This window comes from Rhinoraja longicauda, chromosome 13 (assembly GCF_053455715.1).
Source record: "Rhinoraja longicauda isolate Sanriku21f chromosome 13, sRhiLon1.1, whole genome shotgun sequence".
Classification (NCBI taxonomy): Eukaryota; Metazoa; Chordata; class Chondrichthyes; order Rajiformes; family Arhynchobatidae; genus Rhinoraja; species Rhinoraja longicauda.
Genome location: NC_135965.1, coordinates 29,684,179 through 29,709,418, shown reverse-complemented (window position 1 = coordinate 29,709,418; position 25,240 = coordinate 29,684,179). Strand labels below are relative to the sequence as shown.

At 42.4% G+C, this 25,240-nt stretch overlaps 1 protein-coding gene across 1 annotated transcript in view; it reads left to right on the top strand.

Annotated features, from left to right (window-relative positions):
* Window positions 1-25,240, top strand: part of LOC144599067 (uncharacterized) — a 227,982-nt gene that overhangs the window by 161,177 nt on the left and 41,565 nt on the right. Inside the window, exons 22-30 of the mRNA XM_078409791.1 lie at window positions 2,889-3,023; window positions 3,255-3,398; window positions 9,230-9,468; window positions 9,922-10,081; window positions 12,531-12,698; window positions 16,598-16,955; window positions 18,849-19,060; window positions 22,654-22,774; window positions 23,288-23,451. Coding sequence (XP_078265917.1) covers window positions 2,889-3,023; window positions 3,255-3,398; window positions 9,230-9,468; window positions 9,922-10,081; window positions 12,531-12,698; window positions 16,598-16,955; window positions 18,849-19,060; window positions 22,654-22,774; window positions 23,288-23,451 — 1,701 coding nt within the window. The remainder of the gene's footprint in view (window positions 1-2,888; window positions 3,024-3,254; window positions 3,399-9,229; window positions 9,469-9,921; window positions 10,082-12,530; window positions 12,699-16,597; window positions 16,956-18,848; window positions 19,061-22,653; window positions 22,775-23,287; window positions 23,452-25,240) is intronic.

The following is a 25,240-nucleotide window of genomic DNA, read 5'->3' as shown; positions in this document are numbered from 1 at the left end:
CGGTGCTGGCTCGAAGGGCCGAATGGCCTCCTCCTGCACCTATTGTCTATTGTCTGTTTCCTTTCTTGGCCGTGACTCATGCAATAGTAAATTAAACAATTTATATAAATTCAGAGTCCTGCTTAGCAATATATTTTGTCAAGATATCCTTTTACCTATTCTCTAGAAACAACATTTCTTTCTATTCTCTAGAAATACCAGTTAAATGTGCCACATAATGCAGTTCCCTGGTGCCCTGAATCCCGCACTCCGTTTCAGCTCACTTGGGCCTCGGTTCCTGTGCTCCCTTTAAATTTAACAGGGTCACAGAAAAAATCATTAGACTACATCCAAACAAAAAGGTGAACTAAATGTGTGAGGGTCTTCTTAACTACTTGTTCAACCTACTTGCTTGGTATTATGATTCATGCACTAGAACACCATGACCCCTAAGAACTCCATTCAGATAAGAATCCATCTTTTGATTCCCCTTTCTGAAGTGCATGACCTCATACTTCCCCGCATTGAACTCCATTTGCCAGGTTTTCACCCAATCATTTCAACCTATCTATACCCCAGTGTAGGATCACAGCCCTCATTACGTGTGCCCTCCCATCCTTCCTCCAATCATTAATGTAAAGAGTAAACAATGGAGGGCCTTAAATTGATCCTTGGGCTTCTACTAGTTACTTTGCTTCAACCTGACCTTTTGTTGCAATCCATTGGTTCCTATGTGACAGACAATGATCAATTCATCCTGACCTTCTTTGATAATCACAGATTGTGACTCTTTGTCATGAAATCGTTAAAAAATCATAAATATAAATAAAATCGTTAAAAACACTAGCGACGCAGTGGTGCTGGTTTCTAACGGGAACGGTGAAGAACTAACCACACATCTCTGTCCTCCATACAGCTGGCCAGCTCCTCTTTTGCCTCTACATATGCGTCTTCCATCAACGTCTTCAGCATCATCTTATTTGGTCGTCCCAGGTTCCGTCTTCCATGGGTGGGTTCCCACAGTACAACCTTGTTTGCTGGTATTTTTTGGATGGCGGTGGCAATGACCAGCGAGCCTCACCCTTCTCGACCTGACCTTCTTGGTCAAAGGTGGAATCTCCCCATAGAGCTGGGCGTTGGTGATGTGGCCCCTCCAACCTGATATTTTGAACTTTTCTGGGCATTCGGGATACCATCGAGAGACTTGGACAGTGCTCGAGTGAGAGTCCATGCCACACAATCGTACAATAATATTGTCTCTACAGTTGCATAGAAGAATCTCAGTTTGAGACCCTTAGACCTCCGAGACGTCCAGATTTTCCCCATGTTATTGAGGGCTTTCCACGCGAGAGCTTTCCAGACCTTGATATCAATCTCCGAGCTCTGCATCCTCACTCCCAGTTACTTGAAGTCCTCCACTTTCTTGAGGGGTGCACCGCCACCGGTCTTAAGAGGCTCATGGTCACCACCGTTGAACGCCATGTACTCCGTCTTCTTGGCATTGAGGTGGAGGCCCACTTTGTCGCACTCCATCTCGACCCTGGCGAGCAGCTCCTGTGCCTCCCCAATTTGGTCTGACAGCAGGACGATGTCATCAGCGAAGTCGAGGTCTGACAAGTTGACTGACCCGATTCTTCTCGAACGCCTTGGGGTGATTGTGAAGCCGAGGTCCTCGTGTTCCTTGAGCGCCTGCCGCATTGCTGATTGAGAGTGATCAGCCATGATCGCATTGAATGGCGGTGCTGGCTCGAAGGGCTGGATGGCCTACTCCTGCACCTATTGTCTATTGTCTATTGTCTATTGCATAATCAAGGCCAATGACAAAGAGAAAGGGTGCCACGGTATGTCCCTGTAACACCCCCGTGAGGATTTTGAAAACTTTGCTCTCACCATCCGGGGTGACAACCTTGGCCATGGTGCCCAAGTGCATATCCTCAATGGCTCTCAGGAGACGAGGAGGAATACCATAAGCCTTCAAAAGATCATGAAATCCCTCTTTCAAGTTGGGATACATTCTTGCAGAATCCTTTGAACAAGCTGTTTGTATATCTTCCACAGTTCATATACTGACCTGTCTCTAAGCTTGCTTTTCCAGTCCACCTTGGACAATCTATTTCTTTAGCTAAGACAAATAAGTTAAAAGCAAGTCTAACCTTGTGATAGAATCACAGTCTAAAATCCTTGTTGGGTTGAAGTTCCACTTGTTTGCTGAAATTGTTAATTTGCTGTGTATCTACCGAAGTTGTAGATATTGTCTTGTGGACAATATGACTTTTCCAGAAAAAGGTATCAGTGTATCTAGTATTAGTTTGCTGTTGTCATGTGTATTGAGATACTGTGAAAAAACTTGCATGAATACAACAGTTGGTACAAATGGAAAAGGATACTAAATACAGAGTATAGTGTTGCAGCTACAGAGAACGTATAAGGGCCTCAATGATGTAGGTTGGGAGATCAAAAACTAATCCTTAACATTTGAGAGGTGTGCTCAAGTATCTAACTATAGCAGGAAAGAGGCTGTTCTTGAATCTGATGGTATATGCTCTCAAGCTATTATATCTTCTGCCAGAAGGGAGAGGGAAAAAGAACGACTGGGTGTGAATGTCCTTGATTACATCTGCTGCTTTATCGAGGCAGCATGGTGCAGGTGGAGTTGATGAGGGAGGCTGTTTTGGCTGCATCTGCATCCACAACCCTGCAATTCCGTATGGTCTTAGGCCGAGCAGTTGCCGAACCCAGCTGTGATGGTGCATATGTAGAAATTATTAAGAGTGAGTTAGGGACATGTTGAATTTCCCAATTGTACAAGGTGCTCCAATACACAATTCAATTCTTCATTTTCTTTCATTGGAAGTTATCAGCCTGCACAGATCCCAATAATGTGAGCAACCATTTTTTTTATTTTCAAGGCATTGTATTTTAAAGAGTCAGAGAAAAATATCCTGTCAGAAAAACTCAGCCACACTCAACATGAGCTCAGTAATTCAAACATGGAGATCGATCGACTGAAACGCGAGCTGCACAACCAACAGGAGCAGGACAAGGTAACAATCATTTGCTTTCATGTCTATTTCTGTGATTTTAAATCCAATTACATTAATCTGATTATGTAATCACTCAAAGCAACATTGTGCAGTGATCAGCGAATTGCATTTTATGTGTTTTACAGTTTACAAAAACTATTCTATGTTATAAAATGGAGTTCCTGTGCATTAAAACCTTCTCTGATGAATAAGAGAGGAACAAATCATCATCTATCATCTTGTTTTCTCCAGAATACTATTAACAACATTAATGGTGACCTTAAGGACCTCCAAGGCCAGTTTGAAGAAGCAGTGGCCACACATGAACGAGAGGTTAAACGTCACAACGAGCAGCTTAAAGACTTGGCTCGCCAGAGAGAAGGGTCGGTCAGAGAGGTTGGTTCAAAAATCACCTCTTTCATTTCCTTGGACACATGGTAATTTATGATTGAGTAGTGATTCCTTCTCTGCCCACGATGGTAACATTGGAAGGTCTGAGGAAGCACGTTTTTGTAGACAGGCAACTAAACCAGCTCAGAGGAGAGGAGCAGTTGAACTACCGAAAATAGTCAGTGGGAGCAAACATTTGAAGTGAAAACCTGTGGGAGGAATTGATCTGATTAAAAGTATTTTGGCAGTAGGCACAAGGTGCGGAAGTAACATATAGTGTTGAATGTTTTAATGAAAACATGTTCGCAGAGTTGAGGAAGAGAACAATTTTGATGAGAAGTGATATAAATGATTCAGTGTAACAGGATATTGAAGTACAAATCACAAAACAATTAGCAAACCCTTGGATTTGTAACAAAATGTAAAAAATGCAAGACAAAGTATCCCTCTTCCAACATATTAGTGGTTGGGATATTTCATCTTCCCAAAGAGTCCATTGCAAGAAGGTTATAAAAGCATTGGGCAAAAATTGGTTGAGATTCATTAAGGTGTTATAATTATGAAGAAAGGATGGTAGGGAAGCCTTTAATCAGAAGCTTTAAGTAGTTTGACAGCAGTGTTGCGGTGCTAATCTTTTAGGTGCCGGAGCTGCCGCTGTTAAATTCCCTGCTAGTTAAAATTCCCCGCTGTTTATTTAGTTTTTTTTTTTAGAGAGGTGCCGGAGCGGCGCTCCTGTGAGCTCCGGCAGCACTGCTCCCCTGTTTCACAGTGAATTTGATGAGAGGTGTGACTTTATGCCCACTTTGTAGAAGATGAGCAGATGGACAGTTAAATGTCCCCCTCAGAAACCTCCATGCTCCCACATTTCCAGTTATGGATCTGCTCCATTCAACAAGCAGTACAAAGATCTTACCAAAGCTAGATGTCTCCTTATTTTCCTTTCTGGAACGAACTGCAGGTTTAGCTTCGATTGGTTAGTTTAGTTTAGAGGTACTGCTCGGAAACAGGCCCTTCGGCCCACTGAGTCCGCACTAACCAGCGGTCCTCACACACTATCATTATCCTACACACTATCCTACACACTAGGGACAATTTACAATCTTTTGCCGAAGCCAATTAACCTACAAACCTGTAGTGTGGGTGGAAACCGGAGCAAAACCCATGGGGAGAATGTACAAACTCTGTACAGACAGGAACAATAGTCAGGATCGAACCCAGGTCTCTGGCCTGTAAGGCAGCAACTCTACCACTGTGCCATTGTGCCATGGTTAGTAATTGTAATGTTCAATGCCATTTGCTGTTTTTATGCTCAGTAGTAACCTTGGAACTACCAGGACCAGGCATCTCAAGGTCCGGGAAAAATTCCACCGAAGCTGTACCTCCAAAATGCACAAAATTTACTGGAAGCATAAGTGAACCAATACTAGCTTCCTCTACGGGGTCAATGTCCCCAGCATTGAGGCCCTAGTTACTCTCAGCCAACCATGTTGGACAAACCACACTGCTCATATGACCAACACAGACTTCTGAAACAAACATTAACTCTGTCCACTTATCAAGGGAGGAAGTTATCAGGTAGAAAGAGAAAAAGATTCAAGAATGTGCTCAAAGCTTCCCTGAAGATGTATAACATACTCACTAACTTCTGTGGACACTTAGTCCATGACTGCTCAAAGAGGAGATGGTGCATTAGGGATGATATGGAAATACTTTGGCCTCTGTGTTTGGAGTACATAGAAGCCCTGTGTTAGTAGCAACAGGAAGGAGCATGCTTCCACGTAAACTATCCACCACCATCTCATCAACAATTACTTGCCTGATTTGAGGGGGAGATTGTAGATCTAAAGTTCTGAGTATCCTCTGCCAATTGTCAATATGCATCTTCTAAGACATGTTGATCCTTGAAATCCACCAAAACGCAGAGTAACCCAGACATGCGTGAATTTTAGTGCAAGTAAATCCAAATCCATAAACTTAGTCCCATTCCATGTTGGACTCCTCTTCAGAGATTGACAAGGCAGATTGCCCAATCCTATCTTCAGTCTTTCTAGTCAAATATTTTTAATGCATAAATCATCTTGGAACTGCATTTTGTTATAAAGGATAAGCATAGAGAGTCAGGATTCCTGTGCAAACATGTTATCCATGAGTAGTCAAAGTGACTATAAATCCCCTTGAAATGGTTAAAATGGTTGGAACTGAATAAAAAGCAAAACAAATCCGTTAAACCATGACCGATTATTTTTGTTGGCAGTTTCACCAGCCTCTGAGACTGATGTATGGACCACACAAATGACAGATTTCTCATTGGCAATTAAATTTGTTTATGTACGTTCCCTTATAGACTAAGTGCTCAAGTTAATCCTTTTGTTTACTTTTTATTAGTTTATTATATGACCGATTGTTCAAGTAAAATATTCCTATTTCCACCCACAAAACCAGATCTCCATGGCGCCAGCCAAGTCCCTGCTTATCTTAGAAGGAACAATAAAGTTTTTATAGCTCCGTTCACACTGGGAATAATCCGAGAACATGGTATTTATTTTATAAATGTGGAAAAGTGCTTGCAGCTGCTCCAGAGATGTCTATTTGAGTTGTCAGGCTATTGTAACAATGGAGGGGATGTGTGTTTATTGACTCGGGAATATGAGGCTTTTGCAGGAATAGGAAGCATGTTCAAAGAAAGGTTGGAGGTACAGTTCTGAGTTTGGTCATAGGTCACGAGGATCTGGGATCACATGTTTCCCAGGCAAATCAGAGGGCATGTCATGGCCTCGTGTTATCCGATGCCATTCACAGGGGAATGAAATGATCGGGGTTAGGACCAAGGTCTACACTAAAACTTGCTAGCAATTTAGGTTATTTTGACTTAGTGTTGATTCTCTTCAGAGGTTGCATATTCTGGATGCAAGCTGCTTACGATATGTTCGGTCTCTGCTCTGCAGAGTGCCAGACTCATCTCCCAGTTATGTACAGCAGTCCTTCCTAGAAATCAGAAAGGTTTGACCTTAGTGATGGTATCTCCAAGAGTTCTTGGAAGAAGAAATGAAAACATTTAAAATGCAATTAAATTGAACCTTACCAATCAACATTGATTAGATTTAATTGGCACTACCTCTGGTGATGCACTGAAGCTTTTCTGATATTTCTTCATGATCTTTAGCTCGTACATGGATTATAGACCTTCAGTGCTTTATGGACCGGGAGGTCTATAATCTATAGACTGGTCCAGGTATGCTGAGGCTCTGTACAAGAAGGGACAGAACCAGCTGTACATTTTGAGAAGGCTCTGCTCCTTCAACGTCTGCAATAAGATGCTGCAGATGTTCTACTAATCGGTGGTGGCCAGTGCCATCTTCTTCACTGTCATGTTCTGGGCAGCATGGCGAAGGCCGCGAACGCCAACAGGATTAACAAGCTCATCAGGAAGGCTGGCTCCGTCCTGGGGGCGGAGTTAGATTCATTGGAGGTGGTCTTGGAGGGGAGGATGCTCCTCAAACTGCGGAGCATCCCCTCCATGACACACTGGTCAACCTAAGGAACACCTTCAGCAACAGACTGGTTCCACCAAGATGCAGTACACAATCCCACAGGAGATCCTTTTTCCCTTGGCTATCAAACTGTACAACTACTCCCCCTTCTGTCGTGGGGTAGACTGACTCCCCTCTCTCCTTCCCCACCCCCTCCTCAATATTTGCACCTCCTCAATCCTTTCTACTCGTCACTTTGATTTCATGTACCTTATGTTTTATGACTGTTGGCAGATCAATTTCCCTCCTGGGATAAATAAAGTTCTGTCGTGTCGGATCGACCTCCAGGTGCTGAAATCTCATGATTGGAACATAGGAACAGGAGGAGGAAAGGGTCGCACTGCCCGCTCTGCTGTTAAAACATATCTGACTGGTCATGCATTTCAACTCCACTTTCCTTTCTAAGCCCCTAAACCCTGCATTCCCCTTTAGCAAAATATCCATGTCAGCCATGTGGATAATTAATATTTTGCTCAAATCTGCACCAGGCCAAAATTGTCTTTTGGATTTCTTTGGATGACTACATTTACTGTATACCCTCCCTGTCCCCACCAATCCAGAATCACCGTTGCCAGGAGAACCACCTCTGATCATTGCTTCATCTCAGTCTCAGCTCAGGTTCACCTGACAAGTTTCTTCTAACTTCACTTTCTGCCTGGGACTTAACGCACTCATTGTTACTAATACTCAACACCCTGTCTGCAGCCATTGTCATCCAGTCACCCTCCACCAATCTCTTGATTTCATTCCCAATGCTGGATGGCCCCTGATTGCCCCCTTTGTTCTCCAAACAATGTCAACATGTTTACACGATGCCGACATTTAGTAGAATGCCAGATCTAGACTCAGGCCCTCAATTAGCTTCGGAGTATGTGAAAATTCTCTGCAAATTGCACTCCCTCGTCAGCTCTTAGGGCTAAAGGAATCAAGGGATATGGGGGAAAAAGCAGAAACGGGGTACTGATTTTAGATGATCAGCCGTGATCATATTGAATGGCGGTGCTGGCTCGAAGGGCCGAATGGCCTTTTGTAAAAATAAAAAATTTAATTAAAAATTAAAAAAAGAAGGGCTTACTCCTGCACCCATTTTTCTATGTTTCTATGTTTGATCTGTTGCTCCCACATTCACAGACATCCTGTGATTCTTGACAAGGAGGTCTTTCTGGGTTTATTAGTAGTCATGATCAGATACACTGACTGCAGAGACCATTGCAACAATCTTCCTGCCTATGGATTATTAACTCTGTCCCGGCATCCAGCCCAAATCCATCCACAATTCTGGGCTGTTTCCTCCCCATCTACATCTGCACAGCCTTCATCGACTAGTTTCATCTGTGAAGTCTCCTGATTGTATTCTCACAACCACCATTTCTTCACCTCTTTTTCTTGCTGTTTTTTCTCAAATTCATCACTTTTCCTGTCCTTAAAAAGACCACTCTTAGTATTCTTTTCTGCACAATCTATCTTTCTTTTCAGCCATGATCACATTGAATGGTGGTGCTGGCTCGAAGGGCAGAATGGCCTACTCCTGCACCTATTGTCTATTGTTTATTTTCAGGTTCCTCACCTGGGGTTGCCAATTCAGTTTCAATTATTGCATCCCCGCCATCTGCTTTAGCGCAGCTTACCACTGACACAGTGATTCATTCTCTCTGCCATTTTACCTGTTGTCTTTTCCTTCATAGACCCGTTTCCATAGCCCAGTGTTGTCCATAGTTTTACTCCTATCTAATTTAGAAATCATTTTATCTTGTGAAACGGGTTTTGTCTCTACCGTGTCATTACTTGTTAAAACATGGCTTATATGCTAAACGTTTGATCATTTGTTTTAAAATCTCCTCAGCAACCTTTGTATTGAATTTTGTTTGACAACACACATGAATGTTAAAGCTAATTAATGTTGAAAACTATTGCTTTTTCTTCCAACTTTGTTTGCATGTGCAAATTACCCCATAATATTCAAACTGATTGGTTTCAGTGATGCTATTCACTGGTTATCTCGTGTTTCCCATATGCTTCAGTTCTTGCCCTTTGAAGGCTTTGCATCTGTGGAATTCTCTGCCTCAGAAGGCAGTGGAGGCCAATTCTCTGCATGCATTCAAGAGAGAGCTGGATAGCGCTCTTAAGGATAGTGGAGTCAGGGGGTATGGGGAAAATGCAGGAATGGGGTACTGATTGAGAATGATCAGCCATGATCACATTGAATGGCGGTGCTGGCTCGAAGGGCCGAATGGCCTCCTCCTGCACCTATTGTCTATTGTCTGGTTGATAATGGAAGGTGCATTTCCCTCTTCTAACTGTGAACAGGTGGAGGAGTTGAAGACACAGCTCCGCATGGTGGAGGATGCTAGAGATGGTACTCGCCGAGACCTCATCGAAGCTCACAGGAAGGTCCGAGAGAACGAGGAGGGTCAGGAGGTGCAGCGCAAAGAGAACCTGGAGCTCAAACGTGTTCTCAACGATGAAGTCCGAGAGAAGGAGGCCATCCAGAACTCCAATGAGGAGCTCAGGAATAACATCAAAAAGATTGAGAGTGAGAGAATCAGGTATTGTGTGTTTGGATGTTGCAGTCAAAATGCTAATCCACTTCCCAAATGCATACCTGGCCAAACCAATGCTGTTAGCAAGTGTGCTGCACCATCCCATAAGTATGCTTTAAAAACCGTACTCCATGCATGTGCTGCATTCATCCATAGCTGTTATGCCTTGCAATCTTTTGTTCTGAATACAATGACACAACTGCATCCTGAATATAGTGACAAAACTGTGACAAACCTATACCTTGAATGCACTGCTAAAACTGTACCTTAAACACAGTACTTAAAGAGACAAAAAAAAAGTCATCAAACCCTTCCCAGAACTATACCCTAAACATTGCTTGTGCTGTACCCTAACCAGACACAATTAACCAAACTACAAGCTCTGTTTCCCAAAATTTGATTTGATACTTTCGTTATGTGTCTGATTAATAAGAACTGATCTGGTATCTCTGTGGCTAGTTTAAAGAGAACAAACGAGGAGAAGGAGCAGAAGATCAACATCTTGGAAGAAGCCAAAACTGCGTTTCAGAACGAGGCAAGAGAACTTCACACAAATCTCAGGGAAGTGGAAAAATCCAGGCTGGACGCACGACGAGAATTGCAGGAACTTCGGCGACAGGTGAGAGAAGGAGACTGCAAACAATTGAAAAGAAAAAAACCCTGCAAATACTGGAAAACAAAACAATGGGGTTTAAGAGACTGAAGATGTGGGAATCGTGAGTGAAAAACAAAGTGCAGGGATACTCATCATATGAGGCAGCACGTGTGGAAGAAGTAACCGGGGGTGGTGAATCTGTGGAATTCTTTGCCATAGAAGGCTGGGGAGGCCAAGTCAATGAATATTTTTAAGGCAGAGATAGATGATCAGTACGGTCTTCAGGGGTTATGGGGAGAAGGTAGGAAAATGGGGTTAGGGGGTGAGATAGATCAGCCATGATTGAATGGCGGAATAGACTTGATGGGTCGAATGGCCTAATTCTGTTCCTATCACTTATGACCTTAACATTTCAGCTTGATGACCTTTCATGGTGACTGAAGAAGGGTCATTGACCTGAAACATTAACTCCGAGTAGCCCCCGCATTCTCTGACTACATGTCATAAGAAAAATCAAATGCATGGGTACAACCTGTGATCAGAGAGGTTGTGAAATAAATTAAAGTTGAATTAATTGCAGCCCTAATCAGTCTTCATAACTGCACTCTGGAATTGATTGAACTTATTTTGGCACAGTCATTGTTAGGTCACCTGCCACTGTATGTTGTTTCCTTTTTATTTCCTAATCAGATGTGCAGCACTTTGGTCAACGTGGGTTGTTTTTAAATGTGCTATACAAATAAAATTGACTTGACTTGACTTGACAATGCTTTAGTCTTCTAAATTGTCAATTTTAATAAAGGACTATGGATCAGATTTACTTAATCCTTGCCCTGCAGAGAATCTTACAACATAGAATCATAAAATGATCACAGAAAAAGGAGGCCATTTGACCAACCATATTCATACTAGCTTTCAACCACAGCAAGTCCCTGTCCAACTCCACTTCCATTCATTTTTGAAGGGTACAATGGAACCTGTCTCTATCACATCTGTGGGCAGTATGTTCCAGACTCCAACTAAATTCCATGTCACAGTCATTTTCTCTGGATGTCACTTCTAATTCTCTTCAGCCACGAAGATGAGGACTTTCACCACATATATGATGGTGAAAGGAAAAGTACTAAGGTGCATAATTTTACTGAAAACACCTGGATTTTGATGCCTGTAATTTTATATTTCTTTTATGAATAACCCTGAATACTAGCAGTGTTTAGATATCATTCATTACATTGTCTCTTTTATCATTCTGCGGAGATAAGCATCACACATGTGGCAGCTGCTGTTATATATGTGAACCTTGTAGCTGGTGAAGCTGTTAATGGAAATCAGCCATTAGTGTCACCACTGAGCCATCCACAGAATGAATATCTCAGCACCTAGCTGCTGAAATAAAGCATCCCTTGATCATTTTTCCTCATTACATTCTTAATTCTCTTCCCCTATATTTTATACCCGTGATTTATATCTTTTGAGTTCTCCCTTCATTCATGTTGTCTGGACCTTCTTATCATTTTATATATGTCCATCAGATACTCCCCAAATTTCTTTGTAGAAAACTGTCCCAAATGCTCCACGCGACATGGTTAATAGGAGAGCAATATTTGTAAAGGATCTGGAACTTCATTTAATATCTTGAGAGAACATCGTGACAGGTTCAGATAGTAGATGCAGAAGGATAAATAATTTGCAGAAACAAGGAATGGCAAATGCTGGTTTACCAAGGAAAGACACAAAATGCTGGAGTAACAGCAGGTCAGGCAGCATCCCTGGAGGACATGGATAGGTTGTGGCGCCACCTGGGGGTCAAGCCATTTACTGATCGAACCTTTGTCACCAGAACTGGAACGATCATGTGTCAGAGAGTTGACAGTTGACAGTTGGAGATGAGAGTTGACAGTTGGAGATGACGGTTGACAGTTGAAGATGAGAAGCTCAGCTCGAGCCCACGAGTGGACAGACATGTGGTGCTCCTCTCAACAGCAACAAGCATCTAACTGTTCTGCAAACTAAGCGCGCCTGTGTTCAACCACTGTTTCTTTAATAAAACCCGTTTGATTCACAACGCTTGGTTTAGTACGAGGTGATGTTTCGGGTTAAGATCTTTCTTCAGTCTGAAGAAGGGTCTCAACCCACAACATCACCCTTCTATGTTCTCCCGGGATACTGCCTAATTTGCTGAATTACTCCAGCATTTTGTGTCTTTCCTAAATAATTTACAGCCTTGTTTGTTCATGTTTATGCAGCAGGAGATATTTGAAGGGAATGTTCCCATTGGACATGAGATGGAATCCATAGTGAGGTATATTGCCCAAGATTTGATCTGTGGTATAAGTGAGTGTGATGGGCTTGATGCTGGTTTCTATAAATTCTGCAATGTAAATATCTTGATGTGGCAGGAACTTGCTCAAAAACCTGCTTCCATATCTGCCCTTTGCTGATCCCTGTGTTGTTAACTTTACTGTTTACCCAGGTAAAGATGTTGGATAACGAGAATGCGAAGAAGAACAAGGAAGTGGCAGAGCTGCAATCCCGCATCATATTAGACGAACAGCGTGGCGAGGAGAGCAGGCGGGAATCTCTTTGCCTGAAGAAAAAAATGACAGAAGCAGAAGTAGGCCGTGAAACAGCTCGCAAAGAGGTGGGATCGTTAATTAATAAAAACAAAGCCTTGTACGAACTTTATTCAAATCAAATATGCCTTTTGTTGTAGACACAAGAAACTGCAGATGCTGGAATCTTGAGTAAAACACAATGTCGTGGAAGAACTCAGCGGGTCAGGCAGCATCTGCGGAGGGAATGGATAGGCGATGTTTTGAGCCAGGACCCTTCTTCAGACTGATTGAAATGGGGGGGGCGAAAGGTGAAAAAGAGGTGGGGGCAAGGCAAAGTCTGATAAGTGATAGATGGATACAGGGGAGGAATATTTGATTGGCAAATAGTGGATAAGAGCGAGAGAAGAAAATAAATCAAAAGGGTGGCAGGTAAGGAGCGAAGAAGGGTGAAATGTAAAACCAGTGGAAAGGATATAGGTGGAAGGGGACAGGAGAGGGGGGGATAGGGAGAGATAGGAGGCCCTAGATGGAGATGAGGGAGGAAGTGTAGGGGCAGGTGTTACATCTCCTGTGGTTGCATCAGAAAGTACCTGGGGAGGGAGGGGTTTGAGTGGGAAGGGATGAATGAACCAACGACTTAGAGGAAATGGTCTTTACAGAAAGCAGAAAGGGCTGAGGGCGGAAAGATATATCTAGTGGTGGGTTAGAGGTGGCAGAAATGTCAGAGAATGATGTGTTGGCTGTGGAGGCTTTTGTTAAGCTGCTCTGAATGTGGTCATTCTTTGAATAGCTCTGTGAAATATTTCAGTGCACCAAAGTATGCAGATAGGAATGACATTTAACATCTGTTGTGAAAACGTAGAACCTTCATCAATTTATATTGGAAGGTTAGTGGGATTGGTGTGTAATCTAAAAACACGACTTCTAAACACAGCTTTTGAATCAAAAGCAGGAGCAATATTATTTATCAGGATCTTCCCTGCATCAGCAGAAGGATGTATGTGTGTCATGCTCTTCCACCCAGGTAAAGGTACACAACGCTTCTGCAAAACATTCCCCAGCTCGTGCATCTCTTCAGTGTGAGCAAAGCACTGGGCAGGGACCTGCAGCTGTGAAGAGTGAAGACACTGGGAGCCAGACCTCTGAGACGTAGAGTCTTTCAGCAGCTCAGTCCCAGGTTGCATCCTCAATTGGCTCAACTAGAGAACACATCGAACAAGAGCGTTTTGGGTCATCTACCACAATGTGAACTCTGTCTGTGGACTCAAAGGCGAGAGACACTGCCTCTCAGCAGCTATACTTCAGTACTACCGGGCATACTGAAATGTAGCACTTTGAGTTTGAAAGCTGTACATTAGGTCGTAAAAGGGAGTATAATTTTACTGAAAAACATTAGGATTTCATTGCCAATTATTTTATTTTTTTCTTGTTATAAATGACCCTGTTGAAATATGACCTTATTTGCGGTAAATCACGTAATTTATTGTGCAGAGATAAGTGTTGCGCACATGGCATCTGCTGGTATTGCTGTGGGTCCTGTTGCACCTTAGCTAGAGATGTTAATAGTCAATAGTAATAGCACACAGGTATCCATGGAATGAATATCTCAACACCTACCTGCTAAAATAAAGCATTCCTGTTAATTTAAGCAGTTGTTGGAACAGTTTGTTGTCAGATTTGAAGCTGCCCACTACCCTCCCTCATGGGGAGTGTTATAGAGTTATACAGTGTGGAAACAGGCCCTGTGACCCAACGTCCATGCCAACAAAGTTGGCATTAAAGATAGACACAAAATGCTGGAATAATTCTGTGGGTCGGGCAGCATCTCTGGAGAAAATGGATAAGTAATATTTTGGGGTGGGATCCTTCTTCAGAGTCATTTGACCCATTTCCCTCTGAACTCTTCCTATCTATTATCTGTTCAAATGTCTTTTGGATGTTGTAATTGCATCTGCTGCTATAGATTCCTCTGGCAGCTCGTTCCAGATGCAGCCTATACTCTGAGTCCCTCGTAAATCTCCCCCCACTCATCTTAAGCCTATGTCACATAGTTTTAGGATCTTCTAACCTGGGAAGAAGACTATGAACATTCATTTTATCAATGCCCCTCATGATTTTGTATACTTCAATAAGGACACTACTCAGCCTCCTACACTCCAAAAAAAATCCCAGCCTTTTCAGCTCTCCCTTTAACTCTAACCCGCATGTTTCAATAACATCCTGGTGATTATTTTCTGCACCCTTTCCAAGTTCATGACATCCTTCCTACAGCTGGGCGACCAATCCTGCAATTCTTTCCCATCATCCATTCCATTAGACAAATCTTCAAAGAGCTCTAGACTTAGTTGAACATGGTTTCCTTTTCATAAATCCACATTGATTCTGCCCAATTCTATTATATTTTCTAAATTATCTTACATTCTCTGTTTTAGATTCCAACATTTTTCCAACCACCACTTTCTACCTACAAATTTTTTGTTCCCTGTTTTCTCTCATCCTTCTTTCTTAAATATTTTGGATCATATTTCTGATGTATTTTGGATCATGTTCCAATGTACAAGAACTGTTACTGAATCTGCAGAATTTTAGAAGATGATATCCAGAGTATCCACTATCTCCAGAGCCACTTCTTTTAAAACTTTAGAATGTAGACCAACAGGGCCTTGGGATTTATCAGTCTTAAAGCTCTCGCAGAGCAATGTTCCTAGATCTGTTCTCTTTTACATCCTCATTCACACTGAACATTTGACTCTCCTGTATTCTGGGAGGTTTGTGTATTCTTCCATGACGATGGATATAAAGTTTTTATTTAATTCCTTGCATCTTTTCATATGTCCCATTGAAATTAATATATGTATGTGAGAGACTCACATTTGCCTTCTACATGTTGAATCTCTTACAATCTGTTTTTCTGTTTCTTATTAGTTTACTCTGATATTCAGTTTTGCCTTTCTTTATCAATTCCCAGTCTGCCTACATTGAGTTATAAAACATTCCCAGTCGTCAATCTTACTGCTTTTTCTGGATAGTTTGTAGAACCTTTTCGTTGAATTTAATATTATGTTTGATTTCACATGGAATCTGTTTTCTCTGTTGTGCCTTTTTGCCTCGATATTTGTTGCAAATCATGAATTATTTCTTCAAATGTTGTCCTTTATCTTTCCACTGTCAGTCTCGTTCCCATGTTTACCCTAGCCACCCATCCCTCAAACCTTCAAAGTTTGTTTAGATTGGAAACTGATTTTGAATTGAGCTACAGTATTTTAAAACAATGTAACATTGTATTACCTTGTGGTCAGTCTTCACATGAGGCAGTTTTGCAACAAATTTATTAATTAACCATTGAACAAAATTAGATCTAAAACTGCCTATTCCCCAGTTAATTTTTCAGCATTCTGATCCAGAAATACAGCTTGTAAACTTTGCAGAAATTCACCCCCTGCAATGCTAATACTAATTTAAATTCCCCAGTCTACATGTATATAAATTATAGTCACAAGAAAGATAAAGTTTTGAGAAGGAGATAAATTTCTTGACAATGGTAAAAGCAGTACTGACTTGCATAACAGATGGCTAACTCTATTGCGTACATAATATTTTAGGTTTTTACAAAAATATGCTCTGCGATCAATTTCATTCAATCAGTTTATCTCAATTTTCTGGGTTAGAAGTCTTGGAATTGGCTTCATTGCATAATCTTAACAGAAGAATAGAAAGTAGTTTGATTACTTTGTAATAACAGATCAGTATTACTAATTTCACCCTTGCCTTACTCCTTTCCCAAGAGGTCAAAAACAGTCATCTAGTGAATGTTCACATTCAGGCCATTTCAGTCAGTGTGAGGGCTGCAACTTCAGGATAGGATAGGATCAACTTATCTGATTAATTCATTATCGCAATAGAAGTGACCAATCAGCCTCACTGCCGACTGTGTCAGTTTGTCCACCGACACTGACAAGCTCTATACATTGTTTGCTTTTTGCAGATTGCTGCCCTTCAAAAGAAGATAGTAGAGGTGGAAAATATGTTTCATGGACACGAGAAGGAACTTCTTGAACAGTTGGAGAATTTCCATTTGAACGAGAAGAAGTTCCTAGACAACAACCGCAACCTGGAAAAGAAGCTGCAACAAGCGCAGGAGGAAGCAGACGAGCTGACATTGAAGATTCATGCCATGGAAGGGCACGTCACCGGTCTCGAAGCTGAATTGGCCAAGGTGGAGGCTGCCAAGAGGGATGTAGAGTTCAGGTTGGATAGCTTACACTCTACACTGCGGAGAACCCTAGGAATTGGACGTTCTGGCCGTAGCCCATCTCCACGGAGACCTCACTCTCCCATCAGAGGTACCAAGAGCCAAATTGCACATTTCAGTTTACCTGATCATCCCTGTTGTTTGTAAGTTTGCTTATTACTGGACCCATGTTTGCCTACTCATGATCCCTGCCACCAGGAGGACAGTGCAGGCTTGACAGATCTAATGATGTTCTTGCCTGTCGTGTTGTTAGGGGACTAGGGGTGGCACTTAGAAACTGGAACATTGCAAATGTTGCATCCTTGTTCAAAAAAAGGTGCGGGAATAAACCCTGTACAGAGCAAAGAGTTTAACTTTGGTGGTGTGGAAAACTGGAAAGAATAATCAGTGGGAAAATTAGAATTATTTGGATGCATGGATCAATTAAGAGAAAACCAACATGGAGTGATCAGTCTGAAGAAGGGTCTTGACCCGAAACGTCACCCATTCCTTCTCTCCTGAGATGCTGCCCGGCCCGCTGAGTTACTCCAGCATTTTGTGATACCTTGGAGTTGTTGAAAGCAGATTATGTCTCACTAACAAATACCAGAAAGTGTCGGTGAGAGAAGTGTAGTTGATGTGGTATACATACAGTACAATTCTTAAAACTGGTACCCCTGGGATTTTGATGGACTTTTGGATATGCCTCCTATTAATGTAACCGCACACTTTTAATGTGTTTTATTTTAGATGTTATAATTTTATTTTCCATATGAAGCCAGTAAGTTTAAATGGAATTTGGGAATTTAACTGGGGTATGGGAACAGGGCACTGGTCAGTTTGAAGGGTGCATGGAAATAGGGCTCTGGTGATTTTAAGGAAGAGTAAGAAACAGAGTAAGCCCAGACAGACCAAATTCAAAACCATCGGGATTTCTGAACAATCCGATACCAGATTATCGAAATTAAAGACAATTGGTAAAGTGCCAGATTAGGGGCAAGATCAAGAGTGAAAGTCTTGGAATAAAAGGGATAGTGGTGGCATGAAAAGAAATTGGGAACATGGAGAGTGAGTGTGAAAAGTTGTGTTTTGGACTGAATGAACTGTACAGTGGGTTTCCCAGGAGTAAGGGTTTCCACACTATAATAGGCACTGTTTCAACATTTGCAGCTGGCCCAGAATTCAGAGATGTGGAACACTGTGAGGAAGGTAGGAGAAATATTCAGGCTCATGGAACAAGCATAACTTAACGTTTAGAAATTTGAAGTGGGAAGAATGAGAAGAGACAATATCAGCCAGAGGGCATGATTCTAAAAAGATATACACCAGAATGATCGGGGTGACAATGCGTAGCTCTCTGTATTTGACAGGAGAGGCTGAGAAAGTGGTTGATAATAGCATAAAGGATCATGGGTTTTAGAAAAAGGCCCAAACTACACTAACAAAGTCATGATGAACCTTTGTAAAACTCTGGTTTTTACACTAATGGAATATTGTGTCCAGTTCCGGAAAGATGTGAAACTTTAGAGGGGGTGCAGAAGGGATTTATGAGAATAATTCCAGGAATTAACTTTTTTTTTTTTACCTGGATAGAGTGGAAAAGCTGATGGGCCACTTGTAACAGAGATATTTAACAGGTATTTAAAATGATGACAAGTCTAGGTAAGATGAATAGAGAGATATTGATCAGGAACAAGTGATCATCATTGGCAAATGAACCAAATGCGACATGAGGAATGGTATTTTTATGCAGCTCTTGGAAGGGTTTTGATTTCAGTAGCTGAAAGAATAGTGGAGGGAGATTTACTTGTACTATTTAAGAGGGAGCTGTAAATTATTAGAAAATAAAATAATTTGCAGGCTGTGGGAAGAGGGCATGGAAGTGGAACTAGCTGGATTACTCTCTAGATGGAGACAGTATGAACTTGACAGGCCAAATAGCCTCCTCCAGTGCTGGAACAATGAATCGGTGATTAATTGGACTCTCTGTATTTTGAAACCCTAGGATTTGACAACACATTTACCACCACCACCACCGATGGATGGGGCAATCCTGTCCCACAAACCCGATCTCCCAGTCGCAGCCGTTCCGTCTCACCTTACCGCTCTGTGTCACCCACCCGAGGCGAGGAGCACATGGCAGACATCGATCCTGAAGTGGTTAAAGGTGGCCTGCAAGACTTCCTGCAGGAACTCCGAGACACACAAAGGCACAGGGTCAAGTATCTCACCTACTCCTATTCTGCTTCCCATGGGGGAATACATTGATCTGTATTTTTATGTGAGGGGTGCAGGTGTTCCCAGGACTGCGATATCATGTAGGTAATGCTTTAATGTAGAACATCTTCAGAGACAGTTCATGATTGGAAAATGGAAATAGTTACCACGCTTTGAAAAGCAGAGAGAGATGTTTGCAGGACAGATTTTAGGGAAGGTATTTGGAAGAATATTCCCTGGTGTGTATTAAACACCTGAGCTGAAAGATTGCAGGGAAAAGGAGAGATTTGTCAGACGGTGGGTGAGTCAGAGAGATGGGAAAATAAGAAAAATCAATATTCTTGGTATTGTCCATTCTCACTTTACCTTGAGATAGTGATGGTGAGAACTGAGTGGCTTTCCAGGCCATTGTAGGGGGCATTTGAGTCAACCTCATTGGTGTGCTGGAGTTACACTGGGTAAGGACAACACATTTCTTTCCAGAATGAACCAGAAAGGTTTTTACAACCATCCAGTAATTTCTATTGTCATTCACGAATAGTTGTTGCAAATTATTACCAGAAGAGATACTGTGAACCACTGTGTCACCGCCATGCCCTTGAAAGGCTACAAGATCAGGCAGAGGTCTTCGAAGGATTTAAAAATAATGTTAAATTTGATCTTGTTGGGGCTGGAAAATAAATGTAGATAAGCGACAAATGAGTTGATGAGCGAATGCATCATCAGGGAATTTATTGGGATATTTGGTTATGCAACTACTAAGATAATAGGATCAGGTGTGAAGGGGAATAACCAGGCATTTTTGCACAACTGATAAATTATCTATCAAGGAGAAGGATTTGAAACTCACCTCAAGGTCATACAGTTGCCAAAGTTTTTACATGATCAAGTTCAGTTGAAGCAAGGAGGAAGGAGGCAGTGGCAAGGGAGCAAAGTTGCTGGAGGGGCATAGAACATTACAGGAACGGGCACTTGGGCCCACAATGTTTGTGCCAAGCATTGATACCTGCAGTTTGGGGAAAGTTGCTGACTGTCAGAGACAAAGTCTTAATGATGAAACATTAAAGTCAATCAACAGCCCCCCTCTACTCCACCCCTCCCTATCACCAACCCAACCCCAACTGGTTATTCCTGTCTGTGTAAAAGGTCTCTGATGGGTACAATGAAGAACATGGAATATTTTCTGTTGTTCTGGCCAACCTTTCCCCAACCACCAACATGATGGAAAAATCAAATGAACATATTTCATATTGTGCATTTAATTTAGTGTTAAAGCATGAAAGTGGGCCCTCCAGCCCACCAAGTCCACGATGACCATCAATTACCCGTTCACACTAGCTCCACATTATCTCCCATTTTCTCATCCATTCCCTGCACGCTAGGGGCAATTTTAGAGTCCAATTAGCCTACAAACCTGCACGCCTTTGTGGAAGTGGGAGGAAACGGGAGCACCTGGACTACACCCACGTGATCACAGGGAGAAAGTACAAACTCCACACAGACAGCACCCAAGGTCAGGATTGAACCCGGGTCTCTGGCAGTAAGGCAGCAGCTCTCCCAGCTGTGCCACTCTGCCACCCTTATTTTACGATTTTCTGTGTCCATAACTGACAGTTGTTTGCCTACACAATCAGTGCTAAAAGAATAATTGCCTGGATATTATGTTCCTTGCATACAGCACCTGTTTCCATGCTTTAACATGAAACTAATATACAGCATGAATGAGAAGTTAATATGATTTTTCCATCGTGTTTAGTGGCAGGGGAGAGGTTGTGTCAGGACAACAGAGAATATTCCTTATTTTTCTTTGGATGGGTCAGAGGCCTCTTCCACAGACAGGAACAACCAGGTGGGGTTGGGGTTGGTGGTTGGGAAGGGTGAGGAGGGCAATTGGTTGGCTTTTAAGTTTCATCAATAGGACTTTGTTGCTGACAGTCACCAACTTCCCCAAAACTGCAGGTTCTTATACACTCATGAGATATGGGTATCTCAGGAAAGAAACCGCATTCATTGACCATCCCTACTTAACTTTCTAAGGTGATGGTGAACTTCTTCTTAAACCATTGCAGTGTGTGCCATTTTGGTTTGATGTAACTAATTGGTTAGTTAATTTGTCACAGTAATTTACCCTGTAGTGTTCGATAATGGATAAGAAGAATCAATGGGGAAGTGATGGTATGTGTGAAAGGGAATAAGGTGCAGGGAAATAAGGAGAGCAGGCATGGATCTAATGGACATTTCTTTCTCTTGGGAGCTGACATGGACCCAGTAAGTCAATTGGCCTCCATCCATGTCACCATAAGTCTAAGAATTGACTCGTTAAGAATTCATTGGTTAAGTCAAGTCAAGTCAAGTCAAGTCAATTTTATTTGTATAGCACATTTAAAAACAACCCACGTTGACCAAAGTGCTGTACATCTGATTAGGTACTAAGGAAAAAAATGAAACGTACAGTAGCACGCAAACAGTTCACAGCGCCTCCTCAATGAGCCTCAAACGCTAGGGAGTAGAAATAGGTTTTGAGCCTGGACTTAAAGGAGTCGATGGAGGGGGCAGTTCTGATGGGGAGAGGGATGCTGTTCCACAGTCTAGGAGCTGCAACCGCAAAAGCGCGGTCACCCCTGAGCTTAAGCCTAGACCGCGGGATAGTGAGTAGCCCCAAGTCTGCCGACCTGAGGGACCTGGAGTTAGAGAGGGGGGTTAGAAGATTTTTGATGTAGGGGGGGAATGTCCATTTAGGGCTTTATACGTGAATAGGAGGAGCTTGAAGTTGATTCTGTACCGTACAGGGAGCCAGTGTTACATAGAAACGTAGAAACATAGAAAATAGGTGCAGGAGTAGGCCATTCGTCCCTTCAAGCCTGCACCGCCATTCAATATGATCATGGCTGATCATCCAGCTCAGTAACCTGTACCTGCCTTCTCTCCATACCCCCTGATCCCTTTAGCCACAAGGGCCACATCTAACTCCCTCTTAAATATAGCCAATGAACTGGCCTCAACAACCTTCTGTGGCAGAGAATTCCACAGACTCACCACTCTCTGTGTGAAGAAATGTTTTCTCATCTCGGTCCTAAAAGACCCCCCTTATCCTTAATCACATTACTGTAGACTGGAGTCTTGCATGTGCCAGATGGATCAAGGAAAACAGATGTTCATGCCTGAAGAACATTAGTTCTGTTCTGGTAACATTCTGACTACTTCGGGGCAGCACGGTGATGCAGCGGTAGAGTTGCTGCCTTACAATGCCAGAGCCCTGAGTTCAGTCATGACTACGGGTGCTGTCTATACGGAGTTTGTACGTTCGCCCTGTGACAACGTGGGTTTTCTCCGGGTGCTCTGGTTTCCTCCCACATTCCAGTGACTTGCGGGTTTATGGGTTAATTGGCTTCTGTAAATTGTCCCTAGTGTGTAGGATAGAACTAATGTACGGGGATCACTGGTCGGTGTGGACTCAGTGGGCCAACTGGCCTGTTTCCAAGCTCTATATCTAAACTAAACTACTGAGTACAGCCAGACTCGGTATGCTTTACAGAGTGCTCATGGTCAGTCAGGAGGAGGCTCTAATACTTGTTATTTGGTTTCTTATTTAGGATGAGGCTCATATTCAGCTGACAAACCTGGCCAGGCAGTTGACACAGGCGGAAACCGAGCGAGACCGGACGAACGCACGTGCTCAGCTGCTCCAGAAATCCTTAACCGAGGCAGAAGAAGGTGGGTGGAATGATGAGTGAAACAGTAATGAGAAGAGGCTGGAGAATGCACACTACATTTTGTCACAGAGTGATGTAATGTTGCAGAGATTGAATACGATCGGCCCATTGAGTCCATTCCGCCATTCAATCATGGCCGATCTAGCTTTCCCTCTCAACGCCATTCTTCTGCCTTCTCCCTATAACCTATGACACCCTTACTAATCAGTAATTGGTCGAATGCTGCTTCAAAAATACTCAATGACTTGGCCTGCACAGCCGTCTGTGGCAATGAATTCTACCGATTCACTGCCCTTGGGGAAGTGGAGCTGAGGTAAAAGAATAACAGTGGTATGATTGAATTGTGGAGCAGGCTGGAGAGGTTGAATGGCCTGCTCCTGCTTGTACTTAACGTCCTACATTCGCTTTTGACAACATGGTTCTGAGATGAAATGTTTGGATGACAGGAGACTTGTATTTTGATATATTTCCACTAAAGTTCCAGATTTAGTAATTTCCTTACTTTGTTAAGAAGGAAAGCGTGGATTAGATGGACGGTTGAACAGTGCTCAGACTGCACTCACGCTGCATGAAGAGACCATCAAACGTGGCGAGCGAGAGAGGAAGGCCCTGGCTGAACAAGTGGCCACATGGGAGCAGAGTCTGCAGTCATTCGAAGGGGAGAAGCGAGCTCATCAGGTAATGGCTACTGAAGAGTAAGATGGCCAGTGACCTTCCACCTGCGCAGATCTGACCCATCAGTGTATTCAGTGTAATATTCAAGATTTTGCCCATGTGTTGAGCAAAAATGCTGACTGACTTGAAGGGTTTTCAGTATTGATCAATAAGATTAGTTTGAAGATGATTCAGGAAGTTGACATGGTAAATCCACTTGGTCAAAGGAATGCACTGGATGTGCTGTTCCTTCTGCCTTCTCAGCTGCACTTGGCTCTTCTGTTCTTCCTCCAATTGTTCTTCTTGTGCCTCAATCTCATGCCTGCCTTCCATATAGACAACCTGTTCTCGGAGAAAGGCCAGATCTGCCTTAGCTTTTATCCGAGCAGAGAGCGTTGAAGACACGCATGATGAAGAATGAGATTTGAGGCTCAATTTAGAGTTTTTTCTCTTCTTTTCAATTAACAATGCTATGTTTTTCAATTGTTCTTTCTTTGTTCTCAGTTGTTCTTTTATTTTCAACTGTCTTTTCTTCTGTTTTTCTTCTTCAATCTCATGCTGGCATTTCAGGGTGGCAACCCATTTCAAGACATAAGATCCACATAATGAAGAAAAACCATCTTCCGCTTGGGAATCCATTCTGATGTTGCCACCTTGTGGCTGAACATCAGATCTAAGTACAAGCATACTTGTACGTCAATATCCCTTTATGATATGTTGACGTAAAGATGTATCTTCAAAGGAATTCAAAAACAAACATATCTTGCGATGCTCAAGGTCACTTCTTTGTTCTCAGCATTTCAGCTTTTCTAATAAAGCTTTTCCAATAAAGCTTAATGCTGTACTTACTCCCTGCGCAAAGGCTTTCGAAGTTTTCAATCTCCGTAGTTAGATCAGTGCAGGTAATGACCCTATCAGTCTGTGAAATTCGGTACAGGCTTGGCAGATCAAACAATCCCTGTTCCGTGCAGTCGATTAACCAGCTCCAGTCTCACTCAGCGAGACAGGTCTACTTTTATCTTCACTCACCGAGGATAGTTCTTAGTTTATTCACTCCGGCTAAGGTAATTCTTACAATAAATCACAATTCTTACAGTAGAGTGGCAACTTCGATCCTTCCCGTCAAGTCGTCTCCTCATCACTACTTCACGGATGAGTGGAATGATCATTCTTGACGCAAACAACAGAGATATCTTCACGACGTTTCAGTTTAATTAGTCGTTTATTGAAGTAGTGATACAAACAGATCAGTATTTTTCCCGTCATAGACTTGGTAAGAATTGTATCTAGCCAAGCTTCCCTCGTGTCTGATGCATCACATCACAGCATTCCCAATCATACTCATAATTCTGGCTCCTCCCTGTCCATATAGGCCCATATATGTATTCATCTCACGACAACCCCCAAGTGTCCAAAAATAATACAGCAGGATAAAAAATAATATAATATGCTAAGACAGCTACTAAACACAAAACTGCATTTCAAACCCAATATATTATTTTTTGCAAATGCATGGGTTGGAAACCAAATAATAGAGTCAAAGAGACATGTAGCAGGAAACAGGCCCTTCAGACCACCCAGTCCATACTGACCATCAACCACCCATTTACACTAACCTTTAATCTATTTTAATTTTCTCCCCACAACCCATCAACTCCCATCCCATTCCAGATCCTACCATTTATCTGCATGCTCCACACAAATGGAGCTTAGGCTTGTTCATGAGGTTGTCTTACCAAAAGTCCTTAAAACTTGGAGTGATGAAAGAAGCCAAACAAATAAGTATTAGAATCTCTTGATTGAGGGGAGTCAT